Here is a 22839-nt window from a genome sequence, read left to right on the forward strand (position 1 = left end):
TGTTCAATTAGTGCTATCAAACAATAAAGAAAATGAAACAGATGTATTTTATTCATTATATTTTAATGGATAATAATCATACAATGACTGCACTGTAAACTACAAAATACATTTTAGGCAATAAAAAAATATAAATATTTAAAAAAAGTATTTGCCCTTTATAAACCAGGTTTTATCTCCAGTTCATGGCAATAATGTAGGCCAGCAATGGAAGTTTCTTTTCTTCCTCTGGCTCCAGTTTTTAGCTTTTGAACTCTTTTTAACTTAAAGCAGAGAGTTCAGCAGGCCTTTCACCAGACACTGCAAAGTGCCATTATTCCTTTAAAGTCACTGCTTACTTTGCATCTTTTCAATACTTGTGACATATGTTTTAGCAGTTCCTCAATGACATCCACATTCTTCTACAATCATATCTTCGTGGTGTTTCATTACCACATCTCCATTGTCATTCATCAGCATAGACAAAGGTCTCATTTTCACTGGGGCACAGGAGGCACATTCAACTTTATCTGAATTGAATAGCTTCAGCAAACTCTGTAAAACAAAAAAATAGATATTTGTTAGTTTACAAATCTACCAGAAAATGATGATGCACACATCAAACAATCCACATATTTAGCACAGCAATATACAATTGATACATCTAACATTCCTCTAAATTAGACATGTCAAACTGGTTGGGCTTCATGCATCTCATCTACATCTTTCTTATGGCCCTCAGCCAATATGAGGATTACAATTGAACATAGCATTGGTTTACTGTAAGGTGAATTACATTAAAAAAACAAGGCTTTTTAATTGCCATGCTGATGCCTAAACATAACTGTAAGAGAAATTCCATAAAATGCTGCCCTTTATAGAGTTTATCCAGATTTGGACTCCACATTTTTGAGTTTGACATGCCTGCCCTAAGGAGTCAGGCTAGTTGACACTCCTCTAAGGATCCATAAAGACCTATAAACCCATAATAAAAGTTACATGCAATATGTAATATTCCTCCAATGCTGTCTGTCTAATGGCACCCATTATTACGAAATACTGAATAGCACCAAATATTAAAGAATACTTGAAAAAGGCAAAGACAATTATCAGTAAAAAAAAATGACACTTACCATAATGTAAGCATGGTTGGTTGGTTTGAAGGGCTCACTTAGGGGAATGGGGCAGGCTCCTTCACATCTGTAGGCATTGAAATTCTTCGGGTGGATAATCAGATTTCCCCACCCGAACTTCTCAAAGTCCACCATCATATCAACCCTTTGACACAAGGGTTTTCCATCCTCCACGGTTCTGGATGGAAAGTGGTTCATTATGATGCTGTCTTTTGTATTTCTGTTCTTCCTGTGCCTTTTGATACCTTGTTCACTTTTGACTTCTGGTGACATCACATATTTAGAAGACTCCACTGTTTGGATGAGGTTGGGATATCCATTGACTTTAGCAGAAGGGTTGTCCTTTGTGAACACTATCAATAAAACTCTGTCAGTAGATATGTCTGTGCAACCGTTCTCATGATCCTTCTGAGATGAGGTTCCACCCCCCATGATATCATCATAATATAAAGTTTGACGAAGGTTGAGATAAGCATTCAAAATTTTAGTGAGGGTAAACACTTTCCAGGAGTCACCCATTGTTACAGAGGAATCAATGTGAAAAGACTGCAGAAGCAATCTCTTGGAACCTTGTTCGCTGTGGTAAATATGCAGTATCATATCTTGTGTTTTCTCTGTAGGAGAAAGTTGAATCCTAAACTCTGCCAATTGAATCTCATTACTGCTTGAGAGAGAGGACATGTCAAAGTAGAGTGATCGATGATTGTCCATCTTGGTGCATCCTGGGGAAGAAAGAACAAAAAACATGACATAAAAATCAATCTAATTATAAAAAGACATACTTCGTTTTTACAATATATGAATCTATGGTTAAAATATATTAATAAATATATAAATAAATAAATAGTATTAAATAAATAAATAATACATATATAAAAAAAAATATTGTTATATAAAGCAATATTCTTTAAAATGATGTTTACTATTTAAAATAAATCTTTAGTCAGTAAGCGATGTATGTGAAACTGCTAAGGCAAATCTGTCATATATGAGGCATGTCAGGAGTGTTAAAGGGAAGACTAAAACTACAAAAGCACATACTTTTAAGTTAGTTTTATCACTGTTAGAGAATCAGCTATAAGAAATAAATTGCCCTTAATTAAAATGCCTGACACAAAAAGTGTTCTTGCCCTTCTCTGTGGAAGATAATCTAGCCCATCAATAATAAAATTATCATTACATTTAGGTAATAAATAAAGCAGCATGTTACATTGTTATATGGGAAAATATAGAGTTCCGTATTTACCTTTGGCAGTAAGTCTTAGGACAGTATCTGAATCTTGAAGGATGGAATGCTCCAGGCTGGACAGACCTGTGTCATTCCCCATAATGAGGCTCTGATAGAGCTGCATCATAAATGGTGAGTACTTCTTATTTGGAGAGTATGCCTGTCCATCAAGACTGCTTGAAGTTCTTAATCCATGGTTAGATTGTTGAAGAGGAATTCTTTTTTGGTTTTCTTGCATAAAGGCTGGCAATCCCTGGACCATGGAGATGGTTGTGAGGTAGAGAATGACATTCATCCAGGTCATTTCTTCTCAGATTTCCTGTACCCTCTCTTGACTTGTAATGTTTAGGAGATGTTCATCAGAAGATCTGCAAGCCTGAAGTGAAGTCCTTATGATTCCTTCATTTTTTTTATATGGTTGGATGAATAGGTCCCATGTTCACACCTGTGACCTTTGATGTCATTGACCTCAACATCAAAGACTATCAAGGTAACTGTCAGGTATAAAGTCATCCTTTCATGTTAGTAACACATGCTCAAAATCCTATGAGCTAAATATGCATTATTTAAATGAGGTATGAAAATCTTTTGACAGTATCAAGTGAACAGAAACTATTATATTATTTTAATGTAGAAACTGAAACTTTGTCAGTAATATATTTATACACGTTTACATTTACACAAAATATATTTCTGAAATATTTTTGCCTTTAGTGAACAATATAATTCCAATTATAGAAATAACAGCAAATTATTGTAATGGAATGTAATTATTGTATATTGTATAGGTTATTTAAAGCATACTACCCATATATCACATTTAAATATTTTTTTTACATTCAGATATTATAATAAATAATGGCTATTGAATATAAGTATATAATTGGGGACCTAATGCTACCAGGTAATGTTTACTAAGAATTGTCTTATTCTATTTTAATTTATATGTTTGTTTTTTGATATATACAATACATACAATACTAACAATAATCACTTATTTATCATATACCATAAACAACTCAATGTTTGAAACATATTGCCAATTTATCATTTGGCTTATATTGACTGACATGTGCTCTCCTAATTGACCACATGATAGCATTTTGAGATTTTAACTATAAACTATTTAAACTATAAACTATACTGTATATGTTTTTTTTTTGCATGATCTACAAATATTAAACTGCAATTAAATATCATGAAAATCCACATTTTCTTTATGAATTGAAATAGCAGGGTACAAAAAAATCCCCTGCCACAAATTCTAATGATTAACTTAATAACAATTTCAGTGATAGAAATTATTCACATATGGTTAGAATAACCAGTATACTATCCCATAGACTCAATTTGTAAAGAAGAATAACCATTTGAGACATCATAAATAATTACAATGAACTATTTATTAGCTCTAATAGTTTATTTGTAGACTAGTATGCAATATGAAAAGCCTATGTATATGCAAAGCATCAATACATGACCCATATAATTACTTTATCATTTGACATATTAGTTTGATACTTTTGGCAAACCTGCTTTATGGAATATTATAGGGCTTTATATAACATTGCAAAATAATATATATATAAATGTATGCAATTCTAAAATTGTTTTATAATATGGAATTTGATTCAACAGTTTCTATCAATATAAAAAGTGTTTAAAAGACATTTAAAGTGTAATCATTCATTTTATAAACTATGTATACTTTTACGATTATACATTTAATGTTATAAATAATTAAGGCAAACCTACATATAGATATAGCAGATACTTAATCTTTGAATGTTGCTTTGATCTGCTGTTGTTGTAGACAGTCATTGCATGCACAACAATCAATTATGTCAAAACATCAACATTTAACACTTTACTTTAACACATAGTACACATGAAATGAAATCAGTATGTTCATTTTCTTTTATGGTTAGATTAAAGGACATGTTTGTTTGATATTAAAGAACTAATCTACCCAACAGTGAAACTTCAGGGTTAAAGTGAAAGTATACAGTACTTTCAGTGAGGACATATTTTGTGTTAACTTTGTTCACTTTAAAATTTGGAGTGACTTTTACAAATTAAAATTTGGAGTGACTTTTACATTTTTAGATGTTTGCTATATTTTATTATTACGTCAAAATTAGCTGTTTCAGTCACTCAGCATAACTGCTCAATAGATATTTAGAAAGGCTATCAACAAAACAAATTATCTTTAGTCAGTCAGCTGACTCATAGACATCCATTGTGAGAAGGAGCAGTAAAGCACAACCATAGTGTAGCACTGCAAAGCAGGAAACAGAGTCTTCGTATGCCATGAGCAAATAATGCTGCTCCCATGTACATATATGATTACAAATCATGCATGGAAACACATCAAACATTAAATTGATAACTTTATTTACATCATGTTGATTTCTTTTACAGCTGTTCCTACAAATATCTGTAAAATGGCTATTCCAACCTATCAGTTGGCGTGCATCACAGTAACTTGTATGAAAAACATTTAATCATTAGGCTCTGGGGAAAGCTCATTTGCACAGTGCAGTTGCCTTGCAAAGTGAACAGCCTATTTGCCTTTGGTAAATCAAGCCCAATGTATCCTTGTAGTACAACCTAAACTAACTTTAAATAATAAAAAATTATCTTACAACATTACAGGGTGGCCTCATTGATCATTTGGTTTTTGGAAGATGCTGAAGTGTTAAATCATCTAACAGTTTCTTAGATCTTTCAGGAACTCTTTTGGTGAGATCTCTGTGTTAAGTCCCCGGGTATGCATAGTTCCTGTGGGCCTTATGAAGGGCTCCCACTCTGCCTGACTTTTTATTGATTTTGTATTATGTGAAATGTAACTGTAGGAGCTAGACAAGAGTAATGCCCCTCATACCAAATCTGTCAATGGCATGTACAATTTAAAAAAAACTGTCTAGGACATATGAAAATACCAAAAGATTATGACCTATTGCAATGAACACCATAGCCAATTACTTTCACATGTCATGTTCCATCTTAAAGGTTTAAAGGGTTCTCCTATTTTTTTCCTATTGCTGGATCCAAGTCTTCACACCTCCCACCTTTCATATTAATGATCCCAATATCAAATATTACCAGTGTCAATAATACAATTTGCACTTCTTCTGTTATTCAGGGCCCTCTGATTCCTTCTGTATACAAGAGGAACTGCACTCTGCTCACATAATTTGTAATACAAACATCTTTGCCATTCTGAAGCTTCCCTCCAACCACTTTGCATATTATTTCATATATACTGTGATTCTGTACTTGCCAAATATGCTGCAGAAATCTCCCTCCACTGAGTCTGGCTGCAACCATTTTAACTATGGGCAGCTAAAGCTGCTGCCTGTTAACTTCCTGGATTTACACAGACACACAGAGGCACACCTCCAGCTCTACAGCTCTCATTAGCCCTCCTATGACTCATCCCCCCTCCCTTCCTGGCAAACTCTCACGAGAGTTAGAGAGAGAGCTGTTCATGATGTCATAAGCCTAGGCTTTTTACCAGACAAGAAACAGGAAGTGGGCTGTATAAGGATTTTACTGGCAGAATCTTTTTTTTACTATCCAACATTAAAACAACAAGGGCAGAAGATTTAATACATGGAAAGTTGAAAAAAATACTGAATGTCCGCTTTAAATTGTTTATGTACTGTCTGTCCTTATTTTGTAAATCGCTGCGTGAACTGTTGGTGCTATTTATATACTGTATAATAACAATAATGTTGAGTAATTACAGATATTAGGTAACGTTAACACCAGTTTATATTAAATATTTTCTTTAAAAGTATGTGAGCTAGAAAATGACAAACCCATGTTATTATAAAAACATACATTCTCATTTTAACAAATCAAACTTAATCTATGAATACCACTGCACTTTAGGCAAAGCACAATACTTTTCTTTCCAAGTATCTCCTAAAGCAGGGCTCAGCAACCCACGGGCCGCACCCGGCCCACCACCATTTAATGTCCAGCCCGTCAGGGCCATGAGTAATTCACTGGCACCCAGGCCACGGAGATTTTTGCCACTGTCCTCTTCATTGGACAGCAGCGAGTGGCTGGTATCACAGGGCTGGATGGGGCAGGAACCGCTGGAGTTAACTTTTTTCGTTAAACAGCAGGTGATTGGTTTCCAGGCGATCGTAGCAACCAATCACTAGCCTGTTAATGTAAAAAGTTAACTTCAGCAGTTCCCACACTAATCCAGACCTGTGATGCCGATCTCTGCTCTGCTGCACATGTGTGTAAGGTAGGAGAGTTCTACCTACACAGTGTGTTTTTGTATGGGGATGGGGTGGGGTGGGGTGGGGTTGGGTGCAGGGGGTAAGAGGACACTACAGTGGGGGCAGGAGACAGGGACACCATCACCCCTGGGGACAGGGACATCTTCTCCCCTGGGGACAGGGGCCCCTTCTCACCTGGGGACAGGAACTCCTTCTACCCTGTGGACAGGGACTCCTCTCACTTGGGGACAGGGTCCCCTTCTCCCTTGGGGACAGGGACCCCTTCTCTCCTGGGGATGTGACCTCATTACCCTGGTAATGGGGCCCCCATCTCCCCTAGTAACAGAGAACCCCTCCCCCTGGGGACCCCATTTCCCTAGGGACAGGGACCCCATCTCCCCTGGAGACAGGGACCCCTTTTCCCCTGGGGAAAGGGACCCCTCTCACTTGGGGACAGGGACTCCATCACCCCTGGGGACAGGGACCCCTTCTCACTTGGGGACAGGACCCCATCACCCCTGGGGACGGGGACCTATCTCCTCTAGTAATGGGGACCCCATCTCCCCTAAGGGCAGGAACCCCATTTTCCCTAGGGACAGGAACCCCATCTCCAGACCATGCTGACTGGCAGGGCTGGTGTCAGCCACCCTTGGGTACCAGGATGGGGGAGGGGGCAGTAAAATCTGAATCCCCAGCCACATGATCCCTCAGAGTCAACTGGCTTTTTATTAGTGAAGCACCTTAAAGTGAGGTAAACCTGTACTGGTATTATTACTATGTTAGGATTATTATTATCTTCATTTATTAGCAGGTGAATGTGGCCCTCCACCATCCACACATTCACATACATTGAATGCCGGCCCTTAAGTGGAAAAAGGTTGCTGACCCCTGTCCAAAATGATGAATATATATATTATACTAAGGCTATCCAATTCAATACTTGAAGCTCTTTATAATTAATTCTTACTATCAATATTATTCATGTTTTATCTTGCATATGTATGCACTACATAGCTCTAAGATTAACTTCAGCAATTTAGCAATATTATTTTCTAATTCAGTTGCATCATACAGCATCTAATCTTTTGAATGTAAAGCTTGTACAATTCAGATTCAAAGCCCTTTTCTCTCCTCCAAAAGATCTAGGCCATTCCAGCAAGTTCAAGAACAATGCAAATCAAAAAAACATTGGAAATGGAAAACACTGCAACGAAGCATTTAAAATATTTGTTTAATTCTAAATGTTTTTTTGCCTGCACTTCATTAAGTTGTATACAAGGACTACTTAAGTCTGTGTATTAAAGTCAAAATCCACCATTTTCTGCACAAGTCTTATCTAAAACATTTTAGGGGCTCTACTGGAAAGCTTCAGCTCCATATTCCCATTGTTCAATTAGTGCTATCAAACAATAAAGAAAATGAAACAGATGTATTTTATTCATTATATTTTAATGGATAATAATCATACAATGACTGCACTGTAAACTACAAAATACATTTTAGGCAATAAAAAAATATAAATATTTAAAAAAAGTATTTGCCCTTTATAAACCAGGTTATATCTCCAGTTCATGGCAATAATGTAGGCCAGCAATGGAAGTTTCTTTTCTTCCTCTGGCTCCAGTTTTTAGCTTTTGAACTCTTTTTAACTTAAAGCAGAGAGTTCAGCAGGCCTTTCACCAGACACTGCAAAGTGCCATTATTCCTTTAAAGTCACTGCTTACTTTGCATCTTTTCAATACTTGTGACATATGTTTTAGCAGTTCCTCAATGACATCCACATTCTTCTACAATCATATCTTCGTGGTGTTTCATTACCACATCTCCATTGTCATTCATCAGCATAGACAAAGGTCTCATTTTCACTGGGGCACAGGAGGCACATTCAACTTTATCTGAATTGAATAGCTTCAGCAAACTCTGTAAAACAAAAAAATAGATATTTGTTAGTTTACAAATCTACCAGAAAATGATGATGCACACATCAAACAATCCACATATTTAGCACAGCAATATACAATTGATACATCTAACATTCCTCTAAATTAGACATGTCAAACTGGTTGGGCTTCATGCATCTCATCTACATCTTTCTTATGGCCCTCAGCCAATATGAGGATTACAATTGAACATAGCATTGGTTTACTGTAAGGTGAATTACATTAAAAAAACAAGGCTTTTTAATTGCCATGCTGATGCCTAAACATAACTGTAAGAGAAATTCCATAAAATGCTGCCCTTTATAGAGTTTATCCAGATTTGGACTCCACATTTTTGAGTTTGACATGCCTGCCCTAAGGAGTCAGGCTAGTTGACACTCCTCTAAGGATCCATAAAGACCTATAAACCCATAATAAAAGTTACATGCAATATGTAATATTCCTCCAATACTGTCTGTCTAATGGCACCCATTATTACGAAATACTGAATAGCACCAAATATTAAAGAATACTTGAAAAAGGCAAAGACAATTATCAGTAAAAAAAAATGACACTTACCATAATGTAAGCATGGTTGGTTGGTTTGAAGGGCTCACTTAGGGGAATGGGGCAGGCTCCTTCACATCTGTAGGCATTGAAATTCTTCGGGTGGATAATCAGATTTCCCCACCCGAACTTCTCAAAGTCCACCATCATATCAACCCTTTGACACAAGGGTTTTCCATCCTCCACGGTTCTGGATGGAAAGTGGTTCATTATGATGCTGTCTTTTGTATTTCTGTTCTTCCTGTGCCTTTTGATACCTTGTTCACTTTTGACTTCTGGTGACATCACATATTTAGAAGACTCCACTGTTTGGATGAGGTTGGGATATCCATTGACTTTAGCAGAAGGGTTGTCCTTTGTGAACACTATCAATAAAACTCTGTCAGTAGATATGTCTGTGCAACCGTTCTCATGATCCATCTGAGATGAGGTTCCACCCCCCATGATATCATCATAATATGAAGTTTGACGAAGGTTGAGATAAGCATTCAAAATTTTAGTGAGGGTAAATACTTTCCAGGAGTCACCCATTGTTACAGAGGAATCAATGTGAAAAGACTGCAGAAGCAATCTCTTGGAACCTTGTTCGCTGTGGTAAATATGCAGTATCATATCTTGTGTTTTCTCTGTAGGAGAAAGTTGAATCCTAAACTCTGCCAATTGAATCTCATTACTGCTTGAGAGAGAGGACATGTCAAAGTAGAGTGATCGATGATTGTCCATCGTGGTGCATCCTGGGGAAGAAAGAACAAAAAACATGACATAAAAATCATTCTAATTATAAAAAGACATACTTCGTTTTTACAATATATGAATCTATGGTTAAAATATATTAATAAATATATAAATAAATAAATAGTATTAAATAAATAAATAATACATATATAAAAAAAAATATTGTTATATAAAGCAATATTCTTTAAAATGATGTTTACTATTTAAAATAAATCTTTAGGCAGTAGGCGATGTATGTGAAACTGCTAAGGCAAATCTGTCATATATGAGGCATGTCAGGAGTGTTAAAGGGAAGACTAAAACTACAAAAGCACATACTTTTAAGTTAGTTTTATCACTGTTAGAGAATCAGCTATAAGAAATAAATTGCCCTTAATTAAAATGCCTGACACAAAAAGTGTTCTTGCCCTTCTCTGTGGAAGATAATCTAGCCCATCAATAATAAAATTATCATTACATTTAGGTAATAAATAAAGCAGCATGTTACATTGTTATATGGAAAAATATAGAGTTCCGTATTTACCTTTGGCAGTAAGTCTTAGGACAGTATCTGAATCTTGAAGGATGGAATGCTCCAGGCTGGACAGACCTGTGTCATTCCCCATAATGAGGCTCTGATAGAGCTGCATCATAAATGGTGAGTACTTCTTATTTGGAGAGTATGCCTGTCCATCAAGACTGCTTGAAGTTCTTAATCCATGGTTAGATTGTTGAAGAGGAATTCTTTTTTGGTTTTCTTGCATAAAGGCTGGCAATCCCTGGACCATGGAGATGGTTGTGAGGTAGAGAATGACATTCATCCAGGTCATTTCTTCTCAGATTTCCTGTACCCTCTCTTGACTTGTAATGTTTAGGAGATGTTCATCAGAAGATCTGCAAGCCTGAAGTGAAGTCCTTATGATTCCTTCATTTTTTTTATATGGTTGGATGAATAGGTCCCATGTTCACACCTGTGACCTTTGATGTCATTGACCTCAACATCAAAGACTATCAAGGTAACTGTCAGGTATAAAGTCATCCTTTCATGTTAGTAACACATGCTCAAAATCCTATGAGCTAAATATGCATTATTTAAATGAGGTATGAAAATCTTTTGACAGTATCAAGTGAACAGAAACTATTATATTATTTTAATGTAGAAACTGAAACTTTGTCAGTAATATATTTATACACGTTTACATTTACACAAAATATATTTCTGAAATATTTTTGCCTTTAGTGAACAATATAATTCCAATTATAGAAATAACAGCAAATTATTGTAACGGATTGTAATTATTGTATATTATTATTTGTTTTGAGTAACAGAAGAAAAGTATTATATTGTATTATACTATATTATATTCTGTTTTCTTTAAGTGACGGGGACAAGTGTATGTTTGGTAGCATTTTAATTTTGAGTATGTAAGACATTGCTTTTAAGCATAGTATCCTGAAGTATGTTAGGTTATTTAAAGCATACTACCCATATATCACATTTACATTTTTTTTTTACATTCAGATATTATAATAAATAATGGCTATTGAATATAAGTATATAATTGGGGACCTAATGCTACCAGGTAATGTTTACTAAGAATTATCTTATTCTGTTTTAATTTATATGTTTGTTTTTTGATATATACAGTACATACAATACTAACAATAATCACTTATTTATCATATACCATAAACAACTCAATGTTTGAAACATATTGCCAATTTATCATTTGGCTTATATTGACTGACATGTGCTCTCCTAATTGACCACATGATAGCATTTTGAGATTTTAACTATAAACTATATAAACTATAAACTATACTGTATATGTTTTTTTTTTTTGCATGATCTACAAATATTAAACTGCAATTAAATATCATGAAAATCCACATTTTCTTTATGAATTGAAATAGCAGGGTACAAAAAAATTCCCTGCCACAAATTCTAATGATTAACTTAATAACAATTTCAGTGATAGAAATTATTCACATATGGTTAGAATAACCAGTATACTATCCCATAGACTCAATTTGTAAAGAAGAATAACCATTTGAGACATCATAAGGAATTACAATGAACTACTTATTAGCTCTAATAGTTTATTTGTAGACTAGTATGCAATATGAAAAGCCTATGTATACGCAAAGCATCAATACATGACCCATATAATTACTTTATCATTAGACATATTAGTTTGATACTTTTGGCAAACCTGCTTTATGGAATATTATAGGGCTTTATATAACATTGCAAAATAATATATATATAAATGTATGCAGTTCTAAAATTGTTTTATAATATGGAATTTGATTCAACAGTTTCTATCAATATAAAAAGTGTTTAAAAGACATTTAAAGTGTAATCATTCATTTTATAAACTATGTATACTTTTACGATTATACATTTAATGTTATAAATAATTAAGGCAAACCTACATATAGATATAGCAGATACTTAATCTTTGAATGTTGCTTTGATCTGCTGTTGTTGTAGACAGCCATTGCATGCACAACAATCAATTATGTCAAAACATCAACATTTAACACTTTACTTTAACACATAGTACACATGAAATGAAATCAGTATGCTCATTTTCATTTATGGTTAGATTAAAGGACATATTTGTTTGACATTAGAGAACTAATCTACCCAACAGTGAAACTTCAGGGCTAAAGTGAAAGTATACAGTACTTTCAGTGAGGACATATTTTGTGTTAACTTTGTTCACTTTAAAATTTGGAGTGACTTTTACAAATTAAAATTTGGAGTGACTTTTACATTTTTAGATGTTTGCTATATTTTATTATTATGTCAAAATTAGCTGTTTCAGTCACTCAGCATAACTGCTCAATAGATATTTAGAAAGGCTATCAACAAAACAAATTATCTTTAGTCAGTCAGCTGACTCATAGACATCCATTGTGAGAAGGAGCAGTAAAGCACAACCATAGTGTAGCACTGCAAAGCAGGAAACAGAGTCTTCGTATGCCATGAGCAAATAATGCTGCTCCCATGTACATATATGATTACAAATCATGCATGGAAATACATCAAACATTAAATTGATAACTTTATTTACATCATGTTGATTTCTTTTACAGCTGTTCCTACAAATATCTGTAAAATGGCTATTCCAACCTATCAGTTGGCGTGCATCACAGTAACTTGTATGAAAAACATTTAATCATTAGGCTCTGGGGAAAGCTCATTTGCACAGTGCACTTGCCTTGCAAAGTGAACAGCCTATTTGCCTTTGGTAAATCAAGCCCAATGTATCCTTGTAGTACAACCTAAACTAACTTTAAATAATAAAAAATTATCTTACAACATTACAGGGTGGCCTCATTGATCGTTTGGTTTTTGGAAGATGCTGAAGTGTTAAACCATCTAACAGTTTCTTAGATCTTTCAGGAACTCTTTTGGTGAGATCTCTGTGTTAAGTCCCCGGGTATGCATAGTTCCTGTGGGCCTTATGAAGGGCTCCCACTCTGCCTGACTTTTTATTGATTTTGTATTATGTGAAATGTAACTGTAGGAGCTAGACAAGAGTAATGCCCCTCATACCAAATCTGTCAATGGCATGTACAATTTAAAAAAAAACTGTCTAGGACATATAAAAATACCAAAAGATTATGACCTATTGCAATGAACACCATAGCCAATTACTTTCACATGTCATGTTCCATCTTAAAGGTTTAAAGGGTTCTCCTATTTTTTTCCTATTGCTGGATCCAAGTCTTTACACCTCCCACCTTTCATATTAATGATCCCAATATCAAATATTACCAGTGTCAATAATACAATTTGCACTTCTTCTGTTATTCAGGGCCCTCTGATTCCTTCAAAGAGAACCGGCACTCTGCTCACATAATTTGTAATACAAACATCTTTGCCATTCTGAAGCTTCCCTCCAACCACTTTGCATATTATTTTATATATACTGTGATTCTGTACTTGCCAAATATGCTGCAGAAATCTCCCTCCACCGAGTCTGGCTGCAACCATGTTAACTGTGGGCAGCTAAAGCTGCTGCCTGTTAACTTCCTGGATTTACACAGACACACAGAGGCACACCTCCAGCTCTACAGCTCTCATTAGCCCTCTTATTACTAATCCCCCCTCCCTTCCTGGCAAACTCTCACGAGAGTTAGAGAGCGAGCTGTTCATGATGTCCTAAGCCTAGGCTTTTTACCAGACAAGAAACAGGAAGTGGGCTGTATAAGGATTTTACTGGCAGAATCTTTTTTTTTTACTATCCAACATTAAAACAACAAGGGCAGAAGATTTAATACATGGAAAGTTGAAAAAATTACTGAATGTCCGCTTTAAATTGTATATGTACTGTCTGTCCTTATTTTGTAAATCGCTGCGTGAACTGTTGGTGCTATTTATATACTGTATAATAACAATAATGTTGAGGAATTACAGATATTAGGTAACGTTAACACCAGTTTATATTAAATATTTTCTTTAAAAGTATGTGAGCTAGAAAATGACAAACCCATGTTATTATAAAAACATACATTCTCATTTTAACAAATAAAACTTAATCTATGAATACCACTGCACTTTAGGCAAAGCACAATACTTTTCTTTCCAAGTATCTCCTAAAGCAGGGGTCAGCAACCCACGGGCCGCACCCGGCCCACCACCATTTAATGTCCAGCCCGTCAGGGCCATAAGTAATTCACTGGCACCCAGGCCACGGAGATTTTTGCCACTGTCCTCTTCATTGGACAGCAGCGAGTGGCTGGTATCACAGGGCTGGATGGGGCAGGAACCGCTGGAGTTAACTTTTTTCGTTAAACAGCAGGTGATTGGTTTCCGAGCGATCGTAGCAACCAATCACTAGCCTGTTAATGTAAAAAGTTAACTTCAGCAGTTCCCACACTAATCCAGACCTGTGATGCCGATCTCTGCTCTGCTGCACATGTGTGTAAGGTAGGAGAGTTCTACCTACACAGTGTGTTTTTGTATGGGGATTGGGTGGGGTGGGGTTGGGTGCAGGGGTAAGAGGACACTACAGTGGGGGCAGGAGACAGGGACACCATCACCCCTGGGGACAGGGACATCTTCTCCCCTGGGGACAGGGGCCCCTTCTCACCTGGGGACAGGAACTCCTTCTACCCTGTGGACAGGGACTCCTCTCACTTGGGGACAGGGTCCCCTTCTCCCCTGGGGACAGGGACCCCTTCTCTCCTGGGGATGTGACCCCATTACCCTGGTAATGGGGCCCCCATCTCCCCTAGTAACAGAGAACTCCTCCCCCTGGGGACCCCATTTCCCTAGGTACAGGGACCCCATCTCCCCTGGAGACAGGGACCCCTTTTCCCCTGGGGAAAGGGACCCCTCTCACTTGGGGACAGGGACTCCATCACCCCTGGGGACAGGGACCCCTTCTCACTTGGGGACAGGACCCCATCAGCCCTGGGGACGGGGACCTATCTCCTCTAGTAATGGGGACCCCATCTCCCCTAAGGGCAGGAACCCCATTTTCCCCAGGGACAGGAACCCCATCTCCAGACCATGCTGACTGGCAGGGCTGGTGTCAGCCACCCTTGGGTACCAGGATGGGGAAGGGGGCAGTAAAATCTGAATCCCCAGCCACATGATCCCTCAGAGTCAACTGGCTTTTTATTAGTGAAGCACCTTAAAGTGAGGTAAACCTGTACTGGTATTATTACTATGTTAGGATTATTATTATCTTCATTTATTAGCAGGTGAATGTGGCCCTCCACCATCCACGCATTCACATACATTGAATGCCTGCCCTTAAGTGGAAAAAGGTTGCTGACCCCTGTCCAAAATGATGAATATATATATTATACTAAGGCTATCCAATTCAATACTTGAAGCTCTTTATAATTAATTCTTACTATCAATATTATTCATGTTTTATCTTGCATATGTATGCACTACATAGCTCTAAGATTAACTTCAGCAATTTAGCAATATTATTTTCTAATTCAGTTGCATCATACAGCATCTAATCTTTTGAATGTAAAGCTTGTACAATTCAGATTCAAAGCCCTTTTCTCTCCTCCAAAAGATCTAGGCCATTCCAGCAAGTTCAAGAACAATGCAAATCAAAAAAACATTGGAAATGGAAAACACTGCAACGAAGCATTTAAAATATTTGTTTAATTCTAAATGTTTTTTTGCCTGCACTTCATTAAGTTGTTTACAAGGACTACTTAAGTCTGTGTATTAAAGTCAAAATCCACCATTTTCTGCACAAGTCTTATCTAAAACATTTTAGGGGCTCTACTGGAAAGCTTCAGCTCCATATTCCCATTGTTCAATTAGTGCTATCAAACAATAAAGAAAATGAAACAGATGTATTTTATTCATTATATTTTAATGGATAATAATCATACAATGACTGCACTGTAAACTACAAAATACATTTTAGGCAATAAAAAAATATAAATATTTAAAAAAAGTATTTGCCTTTTATAAACCAGGTTTTATCTCCAGTTCATGGCAATAATGTAGGCCAGCAATGGAAGTTTCTTTTCTTCCTCTGGCTCCAGTTTTTAGCTTTTGAACTCTTTTTAACTTAAAGCAGAGAGTTCAGCAGGCCTTTCACCAGACACTGCAAAGTGCCATTATTCCTTTAAAGTCACTGCTTACTTTGCATCTTTTCAATACTTGTGACATATGTTTTAGCAATTCCTCAATGACATCCACATTCTTCTACAATCATATCTTCATGGTGTTTCATTACCACATCTCCATTGTCATTCATCAGCATAGACAAAGGTCTCATTTTCACTGGGGCACAGGAGGCACATTCAACTTTATCTGAATTGAATAGCTTCAGCAAACTCTGTAAAACAAAAAAATAGATATTTGTTAGTTTACAAATCTACTAGAAAATGATGATGCACACATCAAACAATCCACATATTTAGCACAGCAATATACAATTGATACATCTAACATTCCTCTAAATTAGACATGTCAAACTGGTTGGGCTTCATGCATTTTATCTACATCTTTCTTATGGCCCTCAGCCAATATGAGGATTACAATTGAACATAGCATTGGTTTACTGTAAGGTGAATTACATTAAAAAAACAAGGCTTTTTAATTGCCATACTGATGCCTAAACATAACTGTAAGAGAAATTCCATAAAATGCTGCCCTTTATAGAGTTTATCCAGATTTGGACTCCACATTTTTGAGTTTGACATGCCTGCCCTAAGGAGTCAGGCTAGTTGACACTCCTCTAAGGATCCATAAAGACCTATAAACCCATAATAAAAGTTACATGCAATATGTAATATTCCTCCAATGCTGTCCGTCTAATGGCACCCATTATTACGAAATACTGAATAGCACCAAATATTAAAGAATACTTGAAAAAGGCAAAGACAATTATCAGTAAAAAAAATGACACTTACCATAATGTAAGCATGGTTGGTTGGTTTGAAGGGCTCACTTAGGGGAATGGGGCAGGCTCCTTCACATCTGTAGGCATTGAAGTTCTTCGGGTGGATAATCAGATTTCCCCACCCGAACTTCTCAAAGTCCACCATCACATCAACCCTTTGACACAAGGGTTTTCCTTCCTCCACGGTTCTGGATGGAAAGTGGTTCATTATGATGCTGTCTTTTGTATTTCTGTTCTTCCTGTGCCTTTTGATACCTTGTTCACTTTTGACTTCTGGTGACATCACATATTTAGAAGACTCCACTGTTTGGATGAGGTTGGGATATCCATTGACTTTAGCAGAAGGGTTGTCCTTTGTGAACACTATCAATAAAACTCTGTCAGTAGATATGTCTGTGCAACTGTTACATAGTTACATAGTTACATAGTAGGTGAGGTTGAAAAAAGACACAAGTCCATCAAGTCCAACCTATGTGTGTGATTATGTGTCAGTATTACATTACATATCCCTGTATATTGCGGTCATTCAGGTGATTATCTAATAGTTTCTTGAAGCTATCAATGCTCCCCGCTGAGACCACCGCCTGTGGAAGGGAATTCCACATCCTTGCCGCTCTTACAGTAAAGAACCCTCTACGTAGTTTAAGGTTAAACCTCTTTTCCTCTAATTGCAATGAGTGGCCACGAGTCTTATTAAACTCTCTTCTGCGAAAAAGTTTTATCCCTATTGTGGGGTCACCAGTACAGTATTTGTAAATTGAAATCATATCCCCTCTCAAGCGTCTCTTCTCCAGAGAGAATAAGTTCAGTGCTCGCAACCTTTACTCATAACTAAGATCCTCCAGACCCTTTATTAGCTTTGTTGCCCTTCTTTGTACTCGCTCCATTTCCAGTACGTCCCTCCTGAGGACTGGTGCCCAGAACTGGACAGCATACTCCAGGTGCGGGCGGACCAGAGTCTTGTAGAGCGGGAGAATTATCGTTTTATCTCTGCAGTTGATCCCCCTTTTAATGCATGCCAATATTCTGTTTGCTTTATTAGCAGCAGCTTGGCATTGCATGCCATTGCTGAGCCTATCATCCACTAGGACCCCCAAGTCCTTTTCCATCCTAGATTCCCCCAGAGGTTCTCCCCCCAGTGTATAGATTGCATTCATATTTTTGACACCCAAATGCATTATTTTACATTTTTCTACATTGAACCTCATTTGCCATGTAGTCGCCCACCCCATTAATTTGTTCAGGTCTTTTTGCAAGATTTCCACATCCTGCGGAGAAGTTATTGCCCTGCTTAGCTTAGTATCGTCTGCAAATACAGAGATGGAACTGTTTATCCCATCCTCCAGGTCATTTATGAACAAATTAAATAGGATTGGTCCCAGCACAGAACCCTGGGGGACCCCACTACCCACCCCTGACCATTCTGAGTACTCCCCATTTATCACCACCCTCTGAACACGCCCTTGTAGCCAGTTTTCAATCCATGTACTCACCCTATGGTCCATGCCAACGCACCTTATTTTGTACAGTAAACGTTTATGGGGAACTGTGTCAAATGCTTTTGCAAAATCCAGATACACCACGTCTACGGGCCTTCCTTTATCTAGATGGCAACTCACCTCCTCATAGAAGGTTAATAGATTGGTTTGGCAAGAACGATTCTTCATGAATCCATGCTGATTACTGCTAATGATATCATTCTTATTACTAAAATCTTGTATATAGTCCCTTATCATCCCCTCCAAGAGTTTACATACTATTGATGTTAGGCTAACTGGTCTGTAATTCCCAGGGATGTTTTTTGGGCCCTTTTTAAATATTGGTGCTACATTGGCTTTTCTCCAATCAGCTGGCACCATTCCAGTCAATAGACTGTCTGTAAAAATTAGGAACAACGGTCTGGCAATCACCTGACTGAGTTCCCTAAGTACCCTCGGATGCAAGCCATCTGGTCCCGGTGATTTATTAATGTTAAGTTTCTCAAGTCTAATTTTAATTCCGTCCTCTGTTAACCATGTAGGTGCTTCCTGTGTTGTGTCATGAGGATAAACACTGCAGTTTTGGTTACTGAAGCCCCCCGATTCACTCGTGAATACTGAGGAGAAGAATAAATTCAATACCTCTGCCATCTCCCCATCCTTTGTAACCAGATGTCCTTCCTCATTCTTTATGGGGCCAATATGGTCTGTCCTCCCTTTTTTACTGTTTACATACTTAAAGAATTTCTTGGGATTTTTTTTGCTCTCCTCCGCTATGTGTCTTTCATGTTCTATCTTAGCCATCCTAATTGCACCCTTACATTTCTTATTGCATTCTTTATAAATTCTGAATGCTGTGGATGATCCCTCAACCTTGTATTTTTTGAAGGCCTTCTCCTTTGCTTTTATATGCATTTTTACATTGGAGTTAAGCCATCCAGGATGTTTGTTCGCTCTTTTAAATTTATTACCCAATGGGATACATTGGCTAATGCCCTTATTTAATATGCTCTTAAAGCAAACCCATCTCTCCTCTGTATTCTTTGTTCCTAATATTTTATCCCAATTTATGCCTTTTAGCAAGGTTTGTAGTTTAGGGAAGTTGGCTCTTTTGAAATTCAGTGTCTTTGTGTTCCCTTCATGTCTCCTATTTGTGTGATTTATACTGAAACTAATTGACCTGTGATCGCTGTTACCTAAATTGCCCCGTATTTCCACATCTGTTATCAGGTCTGTATTGTTGGTAATCAGTAGATCTAGTAATGTTTTATTTCTAGTTGGTGCGTCTACCATCTGACCCATAAAATTGTCCTGCAAGACATTAAGGAACTGGCGAGCCTTAAATGAATGCGCGGTTCCCTCCGCCCAGTCTATGTCTGGATAATTAAAATCCCCCATTATGATAACACTTCCCATCCTTGCTGCTAATCCAATTTGTGATAGGAGATCCGTCTCCACTTCCTCCCTCAGGTTAGGGGGCCTATAGCATACTCCCAGTATTATTTTCCCCTTAGCTTCATCCCTTTGGAGCTCTACCCATAAAGATTCCACCTCCTCCCTAGCCCCCTCAGTGATGTCATCTCTCACATTCACTTGTACATTATTCTTGATATATAGGCATACCCCTCCCCCTTTTTTACCCTCTCTATCCTTGCGGTATAGGGTATACCCTTGAATGTTTGCCAGCCAATCATGAGAGCTGTTGAACCAGGTCTCTGAAATTCCCACAAAATCCAAATCCTCCTTGTACAACAGTATCTCTAGTTCACCCATCTTGTCCGCCAGGCTCCTGGCATTGGTGAACATGCCACATAGTTTAGACCGGTCGCATATTGTCCTCGTATTGGGTGTTTCAAGATTGCAACTTGGACTTGCTACTATACTCACCTTGTGTTTTTGTGCTTTGGTTAACCTACCACTAATGCCCCCAATACTACCCTCTGGAATATCTTCCGCGCTGGCTATCACTGTCTCTGGACCCTCCCCCCCATCGCCTAGTTTAAAAACCCCTCTAACTTTTTGGCCATCTTCATTCCCAGCAGATCTGCACCCTCCTCATTTAGGTGCAGTCCGTCCCTTCTATAGTACCGGTTACCGACTGAGAAGTCGGCCCAGTCCTCCAGGAACCCAAACCCCTCCTTACTACACCAGCTCTTCAGCCACTTGTTTACTTCCCTAAACTGTTCTCATGATCCTTCTGAGATGAGGTTCTACCCCCCATGATATCATCATAATATGAAGTTTGACGAAGATTGAGATAAGCATTCAAAATTTTAGTGAGGGTAAACACTTTCCAGGAGTCACCCATTGTTACAGAGGAATCAATGTGAAAAGACTGCAGAAGCAATTTCTTAGAACCTTGTTCGCTGTGGTAAATATGCAGTATCATATCTTGTGTTTTCTCTGTAGGAGAAAGTTGAATCCTAAACTCTGCCAATTGAATCTCATTACTGCTTGAGAGAGAGGACATGTCAAAGTAGAGTGATCGATGATTGTCCATCTTGGTGCATCCTGGGGAACAAAAAACATGACATGAAAATCAATCTAATTATAAAAAGACATACTTCGTTTTTACAATATATGAATCTATGGTTAAAATATATTAATAAATATATAAATAAATAGTATTAAATAAATAAATAATACATATATAAATAAAATATTGTTATATAAAGCAATATTCTTTAAAATCATGTTTACTATTTAAAATAAATCTTTAGGCAGTAGGCGATGTATGTGAAACTGCTAAGGCAAATCTGTCATATACGAGGCATGTCAGGAGTGTTAAAGGGAAGACTAAAACTACAAAAGCACATACTTTTTAGTTAGTTTTATCACTGTTAGAGAATCAGCTATAAGAAATAAATTGCCCTTAATTGAAATGCCTGACACAAAAAGTGTTCTAGCCCTTCTTTGTTGAAGATAATCTAGCCCATCAATAATAAAATTATCATTACATTTAGGTATTAAATAAAGCAGCATGTTACATTGTTATATGGGAAAATATAGAGTTCCGTATTTACCTTTGGCAGTAAGTCTTAGGACAGTATCTGAATCTTGAAGGATGGAATGCTCCAGGCTGGACAGACCTGTGTCATTCCCCATAATGAGGCTCTGATAGAGCTGCATCATAAATGGTGAGTACTTCTTATTTGGAGAGTATGCCTGTCCATCAAGACTGCTTGAAGTTCTTAATCCATGGTTAGATTGTTGAAGAGGAATTCTTTTTTGGTTTTCTTGCATAAAGGCTGGCAATCCCTGGACCATGGAGATGGTTGTGAGGTAGAGAATGACATTCATCCAGTTCATTTCTTCTCAGATTTCCTGTACCCTCTCTTGACTTGCAATGTTTAGGAGATGTTCATCAGAAGATCTGCAAGCCTGAAGTGAAGTCCTTATGATTCCTTCATTTTTTATATGGTTGGATGAATAGGTCCCATGTTTACACCTGTGACCTTTGATGTCATTGACCTCAACATCAAAGACTATCAAGGTAACTGTCAGGTATAAAGTCATCCTTTCATGTTAGTAACACATGCTCAAAATCCTATGAGCTAAATATGCATTATTTAAATGAGGTATGATAATCTGTTGACAGTATCAAGTAAACAGAAACTATCATATTATTTTAATGTAGAAACTGAAACTTTGTCAGTAATATATTTATATACGTTTACATTTACACAAAATATATTTCCGAAATATTTTTGCCATTTTTTTTACATTCAGATATTATAATAAATAATGGCTATTGAATATAAGTATATCATTAGGGACCTAATGCTACCAGGTAATGTTTACTAAGAATTGTCTTATTCTATTTTAATTGATATGTTTGTTTTTTGATATACACAGTACATACAATACTAACAATAATAATTTATTTATCATATACCATAAACAACTCAATGTTTGAAACATATTGCCAATTTATCATTTGGCTTATATTGACTGACATGTGCTCTCCTAATTGACCACATGATAGCATTTTGAGATTTTAACTATAAACTATATAAACTATATAAACTATACTGTATATGTTTTTTTTGCATGATCTACAAATATTAAACTGCAATAAAATATCATGAAAATCCACATTTTCCTTTATGAATTGAAATAGCAGGGTACAAAAAAATCCCCTGCCACAAATTCTAATGATTAACTTAATAACAATTTCAGTGATAGA

At 36.8% G+C, this 22839-nt stretch overlaps 3 protein-coding genes across 3 annotated transcripts; all 3 read right to left on the minus strand.

The window, feature by feature from the left end:
• Positions 1–381: 381 nt before the first annotated feature.
• LOC141134692 (nodal homolog 2-A-like) lies at positions 382–2644 on the minus strand. Its single transcript, XM_073624136.1, has 3 exons — positions 2359–2644; positions 1113–1834; positions 382–534 (listed from the first exon to the last, which is right to left on the minus strand). Exons 1-3 carry the CDS (start codon positions 2642–2644, stop codon positions 382–384), a joined length of 1161 nt encoding a protein of 386 aa, XP_073480237.1.
• A 5701-nt stretch (positions 2645–8345) lies between these two features.
• On the minus strand, positions 8346–10608 carry LOC141134693 (nodal homolog 2-A-like). The gene is made up of 3 exons (XM_073624137.1): positions 10323–10608; positions 9077–9798; positions 8346–8498 (listed from the first exon to the last, which is right to left on the minus strand). Exons 1-3 carry the CDS (start codon positions 10606–10608, stop codon positions 8346–8348), a joined length of 1161 nt encoding a protein of 386 aa, XP_073480238.1.
• A 5847-nt stretch (positions 10609–16455) lies between these two features.
• On the minus strand, positions 16456–21962 carry LOC141134035 (nodal homolog 2-A-like). Its single transcript, XM_073623623.1, has 4 exons — positions 21677–21962; positions 20835–21164; positions 17186–17568; positions 16456–16608 (listed from the first exon to the last, which is right to left on the minus strand). Exons 1-4 carry the CDS (start codon positions 21960–21962, stop codon positions 16456–16458), a joined length of 1152 nt encoding a protein of 383 aa, XP_073479724.1.
• Between the last annotated feature and the right edge of the window lie 877 nt (positions 21963–22839).

Source organism: Aquarana catesbeiana, linkage group LG03, assembly GCF_042186555.1.
Source record: "Aquarana catesbeiana isolate 2022-GZ linkage group LG03, ASM4218655v1, whole genome shotgun sequence".
NCBI classification, from domain to species: Eukaryota; Metazoa; Chordata; class Amphibia; order Anura; family Ranidae; genus Aquarana; species Aquarana catesbeiana.